General features: G+C 38.8%; 1 protein-coding gene across 1 annotated transcript in view; it reads right to left on the reverse strand.

The window, feature by feature from the left end:
• Nucleotides 1-19,447, reverse strand: part of MCTP1 (multiple C2 and transmembrane domain containing 1) — a 287,776-nt gene that overhangs the window by 118,484 nt on the left and 149,845 nt on the right. Inside the window, exons 7-8 of the mRNA XM_075020099.1 lie at nucleotides 11,499-11,669; nucleotides 9,744-9,874 (exon numbers count right to left, since the gene is read on the reverse strand). Of these exons, the coding sequence (XP_074876200.1) occupies nucleotides 9,744-9,874; nucleotides 11,499-11,669 (302 nt within the window). The remainder of the gene's footprint in view (nucleotides 1-9,743; nucleotides 9,875-11,498; nucleotides 11,670-19,447) is intronic.

Consider the following 19,447-nt stretch of genomic DNA (forward strand, 5'->3'; position numbering starts at 1 on the left):
TTTACATCAGAGCTACAAGCTCCAAGTTCTCCCATTCTTGAAGTTACAGCACTTTTGCAACATTAGTAGTCCATGCTATTTTTTATTTAGGCTAAAAGAAGCAACTGACAATTTGATTTTACCCATGCACCTTTCCTACAGCTATAAAATATTCCTAATAGCACCACATCTAGAATAGATTACCTGAGAAATATGTCTCTATTGTCTGCTTGATAGATCTCCATGAACAGCCTATCACCAGCTTGTTATTTCCTAAAATCATACCAAGGGTAGGGGGTGATCTCAAAGCTTTTTCCAGTGAAAGCCTTAACCATTTTACAGGAAAAATATCCTCCAAAGGGCCTTCAGATAATTTGATAAAAAACTACGGTTATTCCATTAAGGAGTGTCACTATTGCGCTTCATGAAAATCTAGGTTAAGAGTGTCTCTGTGCGTCCACGGTGAGATGAAAGCACATTTCTCATTCTGAACCAGGTCCCCTCCTCTGGCCTCGCAGGAGATGCAGCTCGCATGTGTCTAACTCAAAGGTGCTGAGGCTCAAGGAGCATTCAGCACGAGGTGGGCACATCAGCAGCACATGCACTTCAGTCGGAAGATAACTTTGCAATTTACAGAGACTGTAAGAAAAATGGCTATTTTTTTCCATTAATAGTTGAGTTTTTCATGAAAAAAAAATAATCAACTTTGTTCACTCTCACACCAAATTTTCCAGCAAAAAAAATTAAACCATTTTTTGTTACATCTACTTTGCCCTCACCAGATCTTTGCACGGGACCAAAATGGTGAAGGAAGCCTGGTTTTATTAAGGCATTACCTAAGCACTAACCTTACCCTAGAATAACCTTTACAGACATCAGTAGGAAACCCACAAAACTCCTTTTTGGATTAGATTTCCTTACAAGCACTGAAGTTAACAAAATACTTGTAAAGATAAATAGCTTTGGAAAGTTCAAGTTGACAATGCCCCTCTACATTTTACTGATAGTATATACAAGTATTCCAAGCTTTAAAGCTTTAGCAATGCTGACTTTTACATCAGTTAAGATGTTCTCTTAAAAGACATTTGTCACCTACAACTGTTTCCATGGAGAACAAAGATGCTTTGAGGATGAAGGTGAACTTCAATGTTAACCAGAAAGTAGTGCAGAATGAGCATTGTGGTGGTAGAAATTTTGTCTTGCATTCTCAAACTGAGGACCATGAAAAATTACAGTCATTTTGAGAAGGCCGTAAGTTGCGTATGAGCAGCGGCTGTCATACTGAAAGCAGGAGGAAAAGAGTAATTTTGGACAAGTGAGTTTCTTATGGAATGACGATTTACATGCGGCTGCTGGAAGAAAAAGTTCTCCACCTGTGAAGAGGTCAGCCCGGAAAATTATGGCAAAAATAGCCATTAATCCGTCGACAGATTTTCAGGCATGGCTATAAATCACATATCAGGGAATTTCAGTGTTTAGTGCAGTTTGAGTATTTTCCATTACTCCGCTGCTCCACGCTGTATGGTCCCTTCAGCGCACACCTCTTGTCAGCATCAGGAGCGGTGGGCACTGGAACGATCCCCCCGGCTGGCTGACCCCTCGGGAAGAGGCATGGAGGCATGTCCCCCCAGACCACCTCTGCATATGAACATTATCAGGCACCGGGTGGATCTGGATTTTCAGGTCTCGAGAGATAAGAAGGGATAAAAACCATGCAAGTGCCTCAAGCTCATGTGCCAAAGTATCATGGATAAGTTGCTGCAGAAACAGGGTACAGCTCCCATGGAGGAAGATTTGAAGATTCAAGGGGAATCCACCACTTCTCTGAAACTGTGTTCAGCGTGCTAATCGCCCAGACTGTTAGAAATACATTTCTGATTTATTTTTAATTTGAATATATCTGGCCTTTGGTTCTTTTTATGCCTTTCTTTACTCGGTTGAAAAAGCCTTCAGTGCTCTCTATTTTCTTCTAGTGAAGGTACTCATACACCATAATCATATCTCTTCTTGATCTTCCTTTTGATATGCTAAATACCTTCAGCTCCCTATACATTTCCTTGGAACACATCTCCTACAGCCCTCAAATGACTTTTTGTAACTTTTCTGATCCAGTGAAATTCTCCTGCATCCTTTTTAAAGTGTGGAAGCCAGAACTATATGTAGTGTTTTATTATCAGCATGTCTAAGAGGTAAAAATCACCTCCCCTCTCTAGTTCTTACAGAACCTGGAATGTAAGACCACGTTGGCACCCTGGTGAAATATCCTTGCTAATGAATGAATTACAAAGGTAGCAACATGACATAGAAGGCCTCTTAAAAGCCAGGTGGCCAGGCAAGGGAGAGACAGCAGATAGCGAGATCATTTTCTCACATGACAAAATAAAGCATAAAAGAGGAATTGGCACAATCCTAAGTGATAGGGACAGAAAAGCACCACTTGGCTACAACCCAGGCAACTTAATTATCATCATGACTTGTTCAGGAAGACAGCCTTTTAACTCCGCTGTGATCCAGGTCTATGCTGCTCCAAAGGATGCCAAGGAGAGGAAACTGTGAGATTCTGCAATTAGAACTGAGCTGGACACACATCAGAAGCAGCGAGGCATGAACTGCTACAATTTGTGAGACTCCATATCCTTTATGAGCAGAGTACAATGTTCCAGTAAAATCAAGAAACAAACGGAGAGGGGAAATTCTGCAAAGCACCGGCAGAAAATGACACGGCTCAGAAAGACAGGACTGCAGTAACGTGAAGTTCTTGGAAGAACCAGACCACAGCATTTTTAAGTGTAAAGATAACGAGAAAGAGATAAAATGACAGACCCCACACGACGCTTGTGATAGGTGGTGGATAGGGGTGATAGACTGAAAACCAGGAAAGCTCCCAAAGGAGCTGGAGGCTGCAGCTCAGCTAAGTAGGACACAGACTGAGGGGGAGCGCGGTGGAGAGCTCGGGAAGCTGGAGAGGATCCCCGGCAAGCTGGGAGAGCGCTGCCTCGCCGCAGAGATCGAGCAGGACCTGGGAAATGTGCCGTGCCGCAAGACGCAGAAAGCAGGGAAGAGCCCTGCAGTTTGGGTTAAGTCAGTCTCGGTAACGGGAATATGAGAGCTGCATGAAATACAGGACAATCTCACCGGTCACTGAGCAACACCTGAATACAGACAAGTGTTTATCGCTTGCTAAAAGAAATATGGTCCACGCCACAGAATCCTGTTGATGGCTTTTGAAATGACCGATTAACATTTTCCTAAGCATAGCTCTTCACAATAAACCCACAGATTCACTTTTGAAACTGTGTAGACAGGAAAAAGTACTCGCAGATGTTTTATGACGTGATATTTCCTACGTTGTCCCTGTGGCACAGCCATACACTACAGACATGCACTGTTAGTGCTGTCACCAGTGCAATTTCTTTGCAGCAAAATTAACGCTTTCCTCTCCTAAACCAGTCTATTGCTTTGACGAACACCATGTCTTCTTGCATGGTTCTCCCCTCATTATTTGGTCCAAGAAATTTAGCGAGTCCTTTCATACAGCTCCAACCTGCGCATTCCAGAAACCCCCACAAACCCTTATGTACACCCCTAACTGCTTTTTACAATTACTGTCATGCTCCTCATAGCTAGGCAGCCATTCCTCTTTTCCTTCTCCCTTCCTCTTACTTTGCCACTCTTACTTAACATACTGGAGTACATTTCCATACGTGGGAGACAGAGGGTCAGAAGAAGGATCCATAAACATCATCCAGCTTGTGCGCAGCATTGTTTTTCAGAATACATTGGGGAATACTATCAATTTCGCAATATTACGTGACAATAACTGTCAGTAAGAGTTGTAAATCATGAAATATTTAGTAAAAGAAAGTTACTGAAGATTTGTGAGCCAAAATGGAACCTTTTCCGGCTTTCTAGCAGAACAGCAGTGTCTCTGCACTAATAGAAGAGGCTAAAATGTGCAGAGATACTGATAAATAAGGTGTGGAATACCTGAAGGCCAAATTTCGAGATACAGTACTGACATCTAACTCCCTTTGACAACGATCAGAAATGGAGACGGCTCAGCACATCTCAGGGTTTGTCAAGGGCAGGTTTAGACTTTAATGCTTAAGGCAAAACCTTCATTTTACATAGAGAAATGCATCTGCAATAAATTAACTTTAGTCATCATGTGTAATCAACAAACTATTATACACACAGGCTGTTGGTTGTGTGCTTGTCTGTGTTTGCACAGAATTGCTCTCTAATTCACATGCGCACACAGTTCAAAACTGAAATTACAATAGCATATTGACCATTATGTTTGAACTTTGAAAATAATATATCCTTCCAACATTACTTCAACACACAGAAATTTTCAAACCACCATGTGAAAAAAATACTTGAAAGTCCAGCATAATAAAGTACTACTTACAATTCCAGAGGAACCCATTTTGTCTCTATAGACAACTGAGAAAACTTCAAGACTCATCAATTTCAATATTAACACTGGCATTCACAGCTACTATTCAAACCTTCTTTCTTGGGCAACAATATTTAAAAAAGAAAATTGCCAGTTTTTTAATATAAATCACAGTGTGCACAACATCCCTAGAAAAAGTCTGGGGAGAAACATTAGCAGTAGCATATTTAGTGTCCTTCACTCAACTTTATATGCATGTTGGAGTACCCATACACAGCTTTACAGCACCACTCAGTTCTCTCTGATAATGTTCAGTCTCTCATAGTGAAATTACATAAATTTCAGTGGGAAAAAATGAAACTGAGAAAGACATACATATTTTATATAAAAATCCCACTTCAGTTTAGAACTTTGAGTAGTGCATCCCTGTGCTTTCAAATTAATAATGCAGCAGCATAGGTCACATATTGGTTTTATTTATGTGCACCCAAAAAACCCTCTATGGCTTCATTACTATGAAAAAACTAAACAGAGCAGACATAGCAGATTAGGTGTTGAAAACCTAAATACATAATTTTCAATATTTTAACTTTTGTATTTCGTAACATCCATTATATGGTGCGTACCCATACACACACACACACAAAATTGGTCTGAATTTTCATGACAATATTCAGAGAGATTATGGGACATTTCAGTTTTCTACAGATGAAAATGAATACATAGCTTTAATGAATATACTATACACAAGGTCTTTTGTTCTTAATTTGCATCAGATGGGAAAAGAGATAGCAGCATCTATAAACACTGATGAAAATAGATACAGGTGAAGTCAACAGTAATTTCCTGGCACAAAATATGAGTAAAAGTCAATGCCATTTTAAAGATAAACATGCATTTTTCATACCAATAAATAATACTATAAATCCTGCTGTACTGGATTGCAAATAACTTCAGCTGAATAAAACTGCATGACATGGGATTTACTTATCCTGTATGTTCACAGAAACAACTTGTTCTCTGACAGCACTCATTCTTGGCAATTTATTGCAGCTGTCAGCAGCCAATTTGTTCAGATTACTGCTATGCATAAAGGTGTAACAATCATGAGGATTTATTAGCTGATTATCGTAAAGGTGACAGTCAGGATCGCCTTCAAAAACGCAGATGATAAGAAAGTTAAATAATTACATGAAGATTAAAATCATTTCACCTTCATTTTGATCTTAGTATTACCTACATAAACTTACTGCCATATATGTTTTTAATCACAGAAGTATATTGACTCAATATGGAAGAGAAATGATTTACTCATAGCAAAATTATGTGAATATTAAATGTACTCAAACTGAACAATATACACACATACATATGTATTTCTACTTATCAGATGACGTAATGACTAATACTGCTCATGCAAGTCCACATGCTTATTTGAACGCAAGAAGGCTGCCCCTGTGGCTTTAACTGCTGGTGCTTTCCGAAAAAAGAACTTCTAGACCTCATGTCTTTGGTCCTGGAAAGTTGTTTTTCTTTAAAAAATGATATTCAGAAGAATGCCAGAATTTAATCCCTTGCATGATGAAACTCAGTTCTGGCCAAGCCCAATGTTTCCTCATACAAATCAGCATATGATCAGAAATATATTTTCCTCGAGGCTTTTGTATGAGGTCTTTTTACAGGCTTTTGAAATCCCAAAATAAATATTGAAATGGTTCTAGGATTTGGGTTTTTTAGGGTATTTTAAGGTGGAAGTTCACAAGGTGCTACATCCTTTAAACTCTCATGGAGAATGCACACAACTGAAACTCAAATGAATTTTACAAACACATAATGCTCAAAGAATGGAAAACAATCAGTCAACATCTCATTTCAGGAACTGCCATGCTGAACATGCCTGGACACCAAGGTGAAGACGGAGCTTTACGCTAGTTCTGTGACAACGTACCCTTCTCCTCCTCCTTCTCCTAATTAGGATGCCATGCTGTCACTACCATTAAGACAGACCACCGTCTTGTTACCTTCCTCCCTCTAACAAGCCACCCTTCCACTTCCATCCTCCTCCTGTCACGCCACCCCAAAGCCAGAATCTCACCTTCCAATGTCTCCAGCCTTCTCGAACATCTTTCCTTCATCTTCCTGCCCTCAACAAAGGATTGCAAGCCCAAGCCCTCGCAGTCTGAGCACACATGCCATCGATGCCTTGTCACGTCCCCAGCTTCACCCTGGCCCTTACCATGCTCCAGCCTAATGAGTATGATGACACAGGCAGGGCCCACAGAAGTCTACGTTCCTGATTTCCCACTTCTTTTATTTCACTGAAGTGCAGCTGAGACAGAGTATCATTCCAGGAGAAGTTACGACATTCTGCTTTGGAATAAAATTTGCAAGTTACAGAGCTTAGCACGGTAAGAACATTTCAACTCAAGGGGGCTTCCCATGCTGTTTTCCAGGAGGAACCTGGAGTTTGTCCCTTCAACCTTCCACCCAGCCACCCTGTTCTCCCATAGCCAGCTCAGTTTGGAACTGCTGAACCAGTTTTAGGGACGGCACTCTTCAAAGAGATCCCCTGGCAAAGCAGCTCGATAACGCCTATTTCGTACAGGAGATCCTGCTGACCTTCATGAGCGCTCTGCAAGCAGATGAATAGGGAGGACACAAAAAAACCAACGCTGTGGATGACAGGTGAGAACTGCTCCTTAAACAAACTTTTTCTTCTGCTTTCTCAATTTGGTCTGCTATTTCCCCCAATTAGAGGATCTCTTCTGTCACACATGGCTTCCCCCAAACCAAACTTTGGCCAGGCAGGATGTCTTCAAGAAATAATTGTTTCCATTTGCATTTAACAAAAATATTCCTATATAATACAACAGCTGCTTCTTGCACGTTATTCAAGAAAGCAGGAAGATCATGGTAAGATGAAAGGGATTACTCTCTATCACTGAGCAATGCTAGAATACTACCAGGAAGTCTTTTGTTTCCCTCCTACAGCCTCGTTATCACTTTTCCTGGAACCTGAATCAAAATATTCAATTTATTACGTGTTCCTTGAGAGCCACAAAGCCTTAGTCATGGAGCACAACTCAGTCATGCTTTTCAAAATTAATATACATTTAGCATAACACACACGCGCACACACACACACACAGAGCAAGCCTGTAGTGTCTGTACCAAAGTATTTCCAGCTTTTAGAGGCAGCCTCAAAAGGAGAAACTGGGGAAGAGAGGTCAATGTAAAGTGGAGCTGTCAGATGTCGGTGATTTTTATCCACAGTGACTGGAAAAGAGTATCAGGGAGGGGGAATATTAAGACCTATTTTTGTATTCAGATTGAGCTTGACAAATGACAAAGTTTTTCATGGAAATCTTCATGGAGAGGAATTTGTTGGCAGGTTGCATTATCCAGAGATAAGGTACCAACAGAAGGTGAAATGAGAGTGTGTCTGAAAGGACAAACTGAAGAGGGATTACACATACACCAACAGCAGAGAGGTCACAAAAATCAAGAGCAGCAAGATTTCAGGAAAAATACCACTGATTTTGTTAAAATCAGTTATGTACTGCAGAAGCAGTATAGATTAGCTTTGTCCAAGGAGCAGCTTTTTTGGTATATACAAGAATTACATCTATTTAAGAAAATGATAGAAAACAAAACAAAACAAGGTTCTCCCACTGAAAAATGCTAAAAGCTTCAAGCATTCTTTTTAGAGCGAAGATTTCTCATGCTATCAAATTTTTTGGGCCTAAATAAAATGTAGAAATCATTTGTTACTTGCATAATAGCATGCAGTTACTAAAAAGAAATAGACACATACTTAAGATATGCAATTTCTTCAGGTTTCTGAAAAGCTACCTAAGCAGCTCATGTGTTTGGAGTCACAGATTTTCCTTCTCTGATTTCTCTATCACATTCTTATTTAGGTTTCAAGTCCCTTGGAGCAAAAATGGTGTCTTTTATTTTATGCAATGCTCTTAAAAAGACTTTATAATTACTGGTAACAGTAACAACATAAGTGCTGTTTTGATGACAGTGTTCTGAAAAACCACATGTGAAAACTCAGAATCTCACCACCTTTTGGATAGGAAGGTTAAAGTTAAGAAGAAAATAGGAATAATTTCCCAAGGTATATCATGTGTTGACATAGGACTAAATGATTATGTTACTTCAGAAAAATAGTTATTGTTACCATATGCGCTGACTGATATCAAGCAAGGGAAAAAATACAGTGTAAACTTCACATATAAACATTTCACCCCATCCACAGGGTTTCATCATATAAAATAAAATCCTACTGTGTATACTTCAGAAAAGTGGTTTTGTCAATATTAAAGCTGTTTGCTTGCTACAGACTCTGTATGTATTCTCAGTTCCCACAATTTATGGTAGGAAATAAACACAGAATATTACCCGACTGATTTAATTTGATAAAGAAACCCATTACCCTAAACAGAACGAGAGGGAGGAAAAGGTCAGTAAAAACATTAACCACATTGACAACAAAAGCACATGGCTCGGCCTGTGGGATTTCCATTACTGATTTTAACTACCAAAAAAAGTAATTCTACTAGTTAATAGTATCAACGTCCCAGTGAAAGCACGTACAACCAATATTCTAACAAGCAACCAAACTACACAGGATTAATAATACTTACTATTATTATGAATGTATGGATATCATTAAACTATGATGCAAATATCTGAGCTTTCCAAATAGCACCTACTTTGTAGTATCTGTAAGCACAAGACAGTTTTTTCCCATATTAGCTAACAGCTAACACCATTGTTAAAAAACATGAGCATCTTTCTTCTTCCTACACAGTAAAATGGAGCATAACCACACAAATTTATACCATTTCTTGAACTCTAAGACAGACCCAAAGATTCACTTTTCCTGAAAATGAATTAGGTGAATGATTTTATTTCTTTGCCCCAAAAGCTGTTTGTAGTCCTTCAAGACTCTCATTTCATTTACCAAATAGGTTAAAAAAAGTACATAAATTTGGTCTTATGCACCTATTACAAGTCATGAGAGTTATTTCTCCTCCAAGCCGGACGTTGCCGTATGGAACCTCCTGCATCTTGATTATTGGTCTAAACGTGGAATTTTCATTTTGGAAAATCTAAGTCTATCAATTGGTAAAAGGTGCCACCTACTGGTCAATAAAAGTTATTTTACACCATCAAAGTAAAGAATTACATCAATGCAGCAAACTGTACTGATACTTTGTAAAAAATCCTCCTCCACCTTTAAAAAAAAAAAAAAAAGGCAAGAACAAATGGTCATAAGAAATAGTTTCAACGGCAAGGCTCATTTTAATCATCTGCTCTCATCCCCAGGGAACAAGAAGGCTGTAATTGCACAAACCTGCCAATAAAATCATCCTTTTTGCCAGCATCTTTGTCCCACACGGTAATATCAATAATTCCACCTCGTTCTTCATAGAGATGAAAGTCAAACTGCTCCCTCCACTGAGGATTCAAAGTTTTTGGCACAATCTGAAAGGAGAGCAACAAGAAAGTCATATTGCATTGTGCAGGCATACTCTTTCTTGAATTGTTAATTTGATCTTTAGGGTCTGTTCAGGAAGTTTCTTCTGATTGCAGTACGAGTATCTTAAGCAGTGAGAATTAAAAAATAGTAATTAAAAAAGACTACTGGCCAGTTCTCTCATGTCTCTCTGACATAACAGCAACCTCCAAAATCCTGCAGCCTGTCACCTTCAAAAGCCTTCTGAACAAAGGATTTACCCTGGGAATGGATCCATTTTTCTGTAGAATAATTATGCCCTCTCTTATGTGACAGTTAGCTGCAAAGTTATGTGTCTGAGCCTAAAGGAAAACAAAGCACCAGCAATGACAAGTAGATGGTGACTGTAAGTATTTAAACAGAAATAATTTTATCATGTCCTCTTGCCCCAGGTGCAGTAATACTGGGAGAAAGATGATACTACGGTTTACTTTTTATGGAATAATAGTCTTTTTTTCAAAACTATATTTTACTTCCTTTCCTTTGCAACTCAGATGAAAGTAACTTTCTCAGTCATTTTCAGTCCAGTTACTTCTGACAAAAGAAGTAACTTCAATGGATTTCAGCCCATGTACTTCTGAGCACGCTCTGCAGAACAGAAAGCTTGCAGGTTTTTCTACCATAATGCCAAAGCTGTAGCCACAGTAGTCACAAGTGTACTGCCAAGAACGGAAACTATCCCGTACCTTCCCTATGAAGCAATCGCTAGTTTCTACATCCACCAGTTCTAACTGGCTTCAAAAAATGGAAAAATCAGAGACGATTAAAACACAGAAATGCCATGAAAATTTGTAAGTCACAAACCCATGAAATTTGATTTCTTCTAATTTCAGATTAAATGTCCCTAAGGTGGGCTCAGAGTTCTGCAAACGTGCACCTAATATGCTCCTGGTCTCTCCCTCACTTTGCCCTTTGCCTGGCTGTGAAAAACACATGGGCTGTCATGCCCATTGAGATAGAATGGTCATGTGCATCATTGGTGGTCCCAGCATCTTCCATAAACAGCCACTTTCAAAACAACAGGGATCAATGAAATAAAAAATAACAGCAAGAAAGCCAAGCAAGCCTCCACAACCATTTTCTCCCCGATCAATCTTCTCTGCCTGTTAAGCTCATACATATACAAAACTTCAATGAAACTTGATGTAAGGACACAATGAGGAAAGTGAGAATATAAGCATGACATAGTTTGAGGATAAGACCATACAAAGGATCAAAGAGGTGACCTGCATCAAGCCATAAAGGCACAAAGGTGGAATCTACTTGTCAGGATCACTCCACATCTCTCCCCTGTCACGAATGATCCATAACAGTAAATAAAAGCCAACACAGTCTGTATGGAAAATCAGGTGTGCCTCCCTGCCACCCCGGATTTTTCAGTGCTACATTTTTCCCCATCTAGTATTATTTTTACTTATAATGAAATAAGAAGAAAACATCTAAACAAAACTCCAGGTGCTCTGACAGCTAATTAATACAACAATAAATCTCCGTCACTATTTAAATAGTCATGCAAGCCAAAAAAAACCCACAAAGAAGGACAAAACATTTCAAAGGCAGCCAATGCTCATTTTAGGTCACAGCTAAAATTACCTTGCTCTTGTACTTCTGATGCCCCAATCTGAACTTCACATAAGGATCGCTGAGTCCATTTGCATCCATCGCCTTAAGTTCACGACCTTCTATTAAGGTAATGCTAACTATTCCTCTCCATAGCTGAGATTTTCTGTGCAAGTCTGAGAGACGTAAGCTCTGGGTCTGAAACTTTAGGGAAATAAAAACACAGATTTAGCTAAAACAATTCCAAAAATTTCCCCTGCATTTTAATGTTCAATTTCATGTAGCTATGAATGTAAAACAACCATCTTAAGCCATTTTGAAGTTATTTGACAGCACATATGTAAGCTATATTACAAAGAATTACTTGGAGAGAAACAAAACAGTGACAAATACGCAGGTAATGTCATATGCTGCTTTTGCAGAAGCAAGCAGAACAAATGCTACTTAAGGAAATGTTCAGAAAAAAAAGAAGTGTTTTCTCCAGCTTCACTTCTCTCTCAGCTGATAGAACTAACAACATTACAAATAAATGTTACGAAGTCTCTTCTGTTAGTAACATATGATTGAATGAACTTGAACAAGCACTAAAATAAACATAAAAACAGCAAGAAAATGAAACTTCCATTAAAATAATATAAACCCACCATGAGAAGCATGGACCAAGGAAAAATAAACTACCGTGCATGTGACAACTATCTCAGCCTCTGAAATGAGGTGGTATTCTCAGAAACAGCAAGGAAAACTGAATTAAATACCAACACATCAGTTCAAAGAGTTTCAAAACAAGACGTTGCAGAGCCTGTGATTGGAACTGTGCAGAATCTTGTAGACTGTGAACCCTCAGCTGCTGACTTTGGGGGTTAAAAGAAAATTTAGACACACCCACACAAACCAGATGGTCACACCATTCACCAGTGAACCCCACTGGGGGCAGGAGAGCCAGGGGTCATAAACTTGAACAACTTGACATCAGCTCCAGCTTGCTCTGAGCTACAAGGGGTAGAAGGTACCAGAACAAGGAAATCACCTTTGCGCTCCTGAGGTAGGCAAACGCATCTTGGGTGCATCTCAGGAACAAGGCTCTCCCTTTTATTCTGAAGTTTTATTCATTTAAGGTTACCTTATCTAAAATCAGAGCACTGAATAGCTAAACAATATTTAACCTCACAAATTATTCTTTCTAGGAATCAAGAAAAGCAAGTCTGCATGTATACTCAGCTGTAAACATACCAAATATATGCATTTTCTTTATTATGCAATGTAGTTTGCGCAACAAAGGCTTTGTGGGCTCAGCAACCCTCCATACGTGAAGGGTTGCACAGTTGGCTTCATCACTTGCATACCGCCAGTATCTCAGTTAGAGGTTTTCAGTGCAAATTTGGTTTGGGTCTTTCAGAGGGTAAACACAGCTGGATGGTTACAGCTATGCAACTGCACCGGGCAGGAATTTTATTTTATTACCCAGAGATTATAGAAAGTACACTGAAGTATAATCACTGGATTATAATCTGCACTCACCAGACTCCTGAAAGAAGTGTAATACATGAGGTCTGGGGCCACTGGGGTTGGAGCAAATCCGAATAACATGCTTTTAGCAGTATTTCAGATATCATATTGGCATATATTTGTGTTCTCTAATGGCTACTCCTTCTGAGCAGTATGGTTCCTCCCAAAATATTTCACTCTGTTTATTGAAGGTCTCTCTTCCTGAAGTGAAGGATTTAACTGCCGAGAAACTTCTCACAAACTTACTGTTTCTCCAAAGGCAAACAAGGAACTGTGGAATAACATTTAACTTAACCTGTGACATGAAGCAACAGTGGGACACCAGAAAGCAGAAACTCTACAAAAATTAGGGCACAAGTGGAAAACTCAGTTGCCAGAGGAGATCTTGTTTACAACATGGGAACATTATTAAACCTCATAATTTTTTTCTCGGTACAAATCCCCGTTCACTGGGGGTATGCAGTCAACATTGCCAAAGACTTGTCTCGTGAAGAAGTAGTAGATTTTTTTTTCTTGTTTCAGTTTCTTAGAAGGTTTAGAGCAAAAGAAACACTGAATGGTAAATAACCAAAACTGACTCTGCCCTGAACATAAGGTGATGAGAGATACAGAAAGAAGAGACAAGGCATGTTTAGAAAGATATTTCATACGGGGATTGAAGCAGTGGTTAGTTGAGACTTATTTTGGCAAAGAATACACAGTTGTTGGGGTTTTTTTAAGAGTTGAGTGGGAATCCAAATGATTTCCAGGATACGATCATGGAAAATAAGCATGAGTTTGCATTTACAACTCTTTAAAGCTTAAGCACAATTGCATAGCTGTCTACTTCACTAATCACAAATGAGACAGTGAATCATTTAGAGAGTATACTTGATCTAAATTCCTTATTTTCAACAGCTCTTAAAATAATTTGTTGCATTAGAGCAGCTGCCACCATATAAAACACGCTGATTTTTTATGACCAGTAGGGAGTTTCATCAATGCGGGTAATTTACATATGATGTGGCAGGGCAAGATCTAAAGGACCAGGCACAGAGCATAAAATGACAGATGGGTCAGACAGGAGTTTACAAGAGTCAGGCAGAAACCCCGAGAACAAACGTTCACGTTGCTGGAGAAAGCCCTTTTGGGTCAGATCCAGATCTCTCAGCCTGTGACACACAAAGCGCCTTGCAGAGCCCGGTGGCATGTTGACCGATAGTGAAGCTGCAGAGTTTACATCTCAATCTGCTGGAAGAAAAGCAGCTGGCTGCTAAAAGTGAAGTGGTGTGGGCTGGTTGTGGCTGTTTCTTCCTCGAGGTAGGGAATTTGGACTACGGCAGTGCTCTTTTCCCCCGTCTTTATTGGTAACACGCAGATCCATGGAAGGGCAATAGGGAGACATGCTGGAAGAGTCAGGGTAGAGCTAGCTGGAGCAAAAGCTATTGAGATTTCCTGGACATGAAAGGCATGGGCTATATGGCTTTCTCCAGCAAGAATAACTTCCAGCTGGCATTTTTCTTGTTTCCAGGCAAGACTGAACAGCTTCTGAACAGATATCTAAAACATGCTTTCCTTCCAGTCAAAGTCATCTTTATCCTCAGAAATTACAGATACTGACATAATCTCTAATTTCATATAGGCTTTCTTGTAAGAAGTAAATAAATAAAAATGTTCAGATTTCAAGTCAAATTTGACAAAAAGCTAGTAGATGAAAAATGGGAAAATGAGACTCATTTCACAATTTAGAGTTCTTCCCTCATGAACTTAATTTCACAATGTGAGACAGGTACATGATACAGCCCACAGTGAGTTAGTTACAAAGTCAGAAGGGAAACCATGAGAGTAAAACGAAGAAATGAGCACAGAGCTTTCCAAATTTCTCCTATGAAAAAATATTTTTCAAGACTAATCTTCGATAACTTATTTCCCTCAGAAAGCAGGTAATCATATTGCACCCTGGCTTCGCTCTTCTGCCACAAACAGAAAAAAAACCACGAAGAAACTGCACAGCTTTTCACTTATCTGGGAATAGGTGGAAGTTATATATTTCATAATATTTCCATCTGAAACTGGCCATAATGTCTATATAATGCCACAGTTTGGAAAGAAGCAAGGTCAAGATCTCAGGTCAAAACCAGCTGTCATTAACACGGGATTATTTTTCACATTCTTGTGCATTTATATGCAGGCATGGAGACTCCCACCTCACATATTCTAAACAAAAAAAAAAAAGGGTGTAGGGGGATGGGAGCAGGGAGGTAAGTTGCAGCCTGCATACTGTGAAGCTTTCTCTCTCTCTTTTCCCAAAAGGAAATTAAAATTAGACTGCTGGAAAGGAGTCTTTCATGTCAAAGGATACTCAAAGCTGCTCATGAAAGAAAAACATCTTTTCGTATCATACACTGCTTTAATGGTTCTACTATAAACAGCATGCAAAACCCCAACCATTTCTTATATGATAAAATTAGCTTTTTAGTGTGTTCCACCTGTTCTGTCTAAATGTGGGGTAGTGGGAGGGCTAGGGATGTCAGCAGCAGAAAATCTTCTGACACAGAACTGTATCTATTAGATGTGATCAATATAGTTAGCCAAATACAACATCAGAGCTGCAAGATGATCTTACCACATGGCTTAATATTCTGCATACGGTCACGTATTACTGGGTAATATTACTGGGTGGGAAACCAACTAGGCTTAGCCAGAATCTGGGTGTTGTTCCCAGGTTCATCAAGACCACATTCTTGATGAGTGTATTAATTGCCACAATTTTGTTGCTACTTTCTTCAAAAGAAGGGATGCCTTTAGTAAGTTCTTTTGAAAATCCTGTATTTCAGTTTAACTTTGGGTATCTAAGTGACCTTTGAAACTCTAGGCCATAATGAGTTGGAGAAACCCCACGATCATTGATCAGTCCTCACGCCCTGTGAAGGCCACCTCTTTCACTTGCATGTGCTTGTGCCCATGCGAACAGACTCTGCTTTTACTAAATCTCCTCCTTGTTACAAACACCACTAGGACACACTCATCTTCCTCTGTGTCCTTGAACACAAAATCCATTGTTCAAGAACAACTGAACAATAGACAGAAATAGAACAGTGTGCCTACCACAAATTTATTTTTTAAAAAATAAAGTTTTAAAAAGTAAATAAATAATGCAGCTATATGTCTTGCAGAGGCATCTCTAACCAAAGAATACTTTGGCTTGGAAGCTTAAATAAAATACCAATCAAGAAAATAATGAAAGAATGTAGGAAAGAATGATACTCCTATCCATTGCTGAACAGAGGACAGATGTACAAATACAGCAGAGTGAATCAAAGCCAGTGTTGTAACTGACTGCTGCAAAGTCAAGTAAACAGAATTCTTCTCCCCCAGTTTCTAGGATGCTTGCACAACTTGGATAAAACATTTAAAATAAAGATTGAGAATGTCAGTTAATAGAGCTGCTAGTTCTACGTACCTTGTCCACACAATGAAAAAATCAAGGGACAGTTGCATGCATTCACAATGCTTTCCCCTATTAGAAACTACACAAAATGTAACACCTCACAGAAGTCATCAACATGTGGACACTGAGCGACAAAAATGCCTTCACAATGGGATCATGATTTTTAATGTTTGCTCGTTGTGACTAAGCAAGTTTTGTAAATGGACTACTACTGATAATGACTGCAATATGAAAGAACATTTACCTTAACTTTCTATCAACTATATTTTACATTTTAGGGTATTTTAATTCTAGGTGAAGCTAATCTAAATTTCTGTAATTGAGAAATTTACACTGCCCTATACCCTGTATGTTTTCAGTATGGCTGCCATGTTAAATCTGGTTTAGCATGTTTGCTCTAACAATTCGATGTTGACACTGTAGTAGCAATCTTGTGGTGACACTACAACGATTGTCGCAAGAGCTGATACTTTTGCAGCATTTCGTGCATTTTTGTGGTTTGCTAAATCCAACGGTTGTGTATTCTACTTAAGTGCACTTGTTGGAGCCAGCTCAGGCGTAATATGACAAAGGCTGTGACTCTATCAAGCAGCCACTCTGACTCGCATTTTCTGGAAAAGGGTGGAAATATTTATATGAGACAACAGTGTGCCAGCAGGAGTTGTCAGACAGGCTGTGTCAGTACAATCTTACCCTTCTCCCTTGTCTTCCTGCCAGCAGCTCCTCTTGGAAACTGTGGTTGCAATATGTGAAAGTCAGCGGGTCTCCTGATGATCCCATTATTGCCCGGGATGACCAGTGTCACCACGGTCCTAACGCTGATGTGAACGTGACACACAGAAGGACAGTGGCCACTGAGACTTGATGGAAACTCCCTGTGCTGTCGGAACTGTGGGCATGAACCCAAAAAACTCCACACTGAAATGCTACTCTGCCGTTTCAATTGTTAACTGTACCAGCTATAATCACTCACATACAAGTAATGCAAATATAAGCCTCACCAAATATTTGCATAATTTTTATAACCAGATGTCTAACAGAAAGGTGTATCTATTCTGACGTTTTGTACTTCTATTCCATTATTTAGTAGCTTTCCATCAAGCACTATTTACAGCTGATAAACTGACATCTAGTACCTCATGGCTTTCAAAAGCAAGTGTTTTCTCAGTCTTAAAAGATTCTTCTTAAAAACCCAAACCCAATAAATCTACCTTCTATTACAAAATTCCACAGAGTTTTGGTTGAAAGATTCTGCTTGAAAGATTGAACTGATTGCAAATTCCTTCAATTAAGAAATATCACAGAACTCTATGCTTCTGCTCATCTTTGCAGTCCTTAGACCATGATTTGCTCTTACCAATTTTATTCCCTACTTAAGAGGCTTTTCCAGTGGAAAAGCATTTGGTTCAAATTTAAAACAGCAAAAAAAATGCTTCATAAGGTTTTTGATATTAGGAAAAGTCAAGTCAGGAGTCACACAAACTAAATATTTTGGGTTGAGTGTAAAAGCATCAGTTACTAAGGCCACAGCTTTTGGCACTTTAGTTTGTGCAACTGGAACCAGTATTTTCAGAAAGGCTTCTAAAATAAATTTTAAAAACAGTCAGCAGTTAGGAGCTGAAAGCCTTACATTTTGCAATTCATTTTTGTTTAAAATGTTCATAAATTGCATTTTTCTTTTTAAAAGTATATGCAAAAATTTCTAAAGCTGAATTAAAGCATAAGTATTTCTCTAAATGCAAATTAAAAATCACTTTAATTTTCTTGCTTTAGGCAGCAAATACACTCTTTTATCACCAATTGTAATTAATCAAAAGTAGCTTCTCAGTTATGACTTTGGGATGATAGCGTATTTTTACTCTTAGTTTATGCATAACCTGTTGCAACCCAGACTAATTTATCTTCATTTCTGGGAAGAATAAACCTTTGGTTCCAATTGATCAAAGTCACACTGAAACAGCTCATCACATATTAATAGTAGGAATTAAGAGTATTATTACATTTTAGTGCATTCTAGTATTCCCAGTTCTAAACTTATCATTGATAATACAAAACAGAAGAGAAGGTATAAGAGAAGAGAAGGTGATATTTTCCTCCAGATTTTACTGGAATACTGTGACCTGATAGGGCATAGAAGATAATTATTAAATATCTTTTCCCCCACTATGTTTGGCTAAAGTCGTCAAACCACTTGTTCCTCTGTCCTTAAATTAAAGCACTCAAAAGGTTTTTCTGGTGTTTTCTCAATGCGTCATTAATGTATTTAGTTTAACATGGGGTCTGATCATGTTTGAACTCAATTTAATGGCAATTCTCCCACAGATGTGCGAAGGGCAAAAGTAGACCCCTATTCAGATGAAAATGATTTTCAGTGAAATGAACATTTCTGGCAGAGCTCTCTCTCAGTATGCTTTGGTTAAAAGGTAGTGTCTTCATGAAAATACCTTTGCTTAAATAGTTATAGTTACATAGGAAAACATGAGCTATTCTTATTTTTTCGTATACAAATTGTGAATAGAGGCAGTGAGTATATTAATCAGTTCTCCAGGAGTGTGGGATTTGCTGAAATAAACTATTTATATGGGATAGCACCTCATGCATCCTCTAGCTAAGCTGGTCAAAAATTTTCCTGACAAACATGAGGAAATGCTGTTCAGAGAAAAAATCAAACCTCTGTATGTGGGAACATGCCAATCTCATGAGAACTTTAAAAAACCCCGAGGAATATAAACAGCTTGGTCAGCCAGCACTAGGGCTTTTGCTTACCCATCCTCCCTATGAGTATCTATCTATAGGATCATCAGCTTGTCAGTGCACTGTCTAGTGAACACAGGAGCTACACCACAGTTACTAGCCAAATTCACAACCAGGGAGGACAACTGTTGCCTACGAGGCAAAAATTATACTGACACCTTCTCATATTCCATTTGGAAGACCTAAATTAATATTGAGACAGAGCTTGATCACTCTTGTACTCCTGTCTTGTAAACTCAATAAGCAGAAAGGGAAGACATGTTGACAACTGATCAACATTAATTTCCAAATG

The sequence above is a fragment of the Buteo buteo genome, chromosome Z (assembly GCF_964188355.1).
Source record: "Buteo buteo chromosome Z, bButBut1.hap1.1, whole genome shotgun sequence".
Lineage (NCBI taxonomy): Eukaryota > Metazoa > Chordata > Aves > Accipitriformes > Accipitridae > Buteo > Buteo buteo.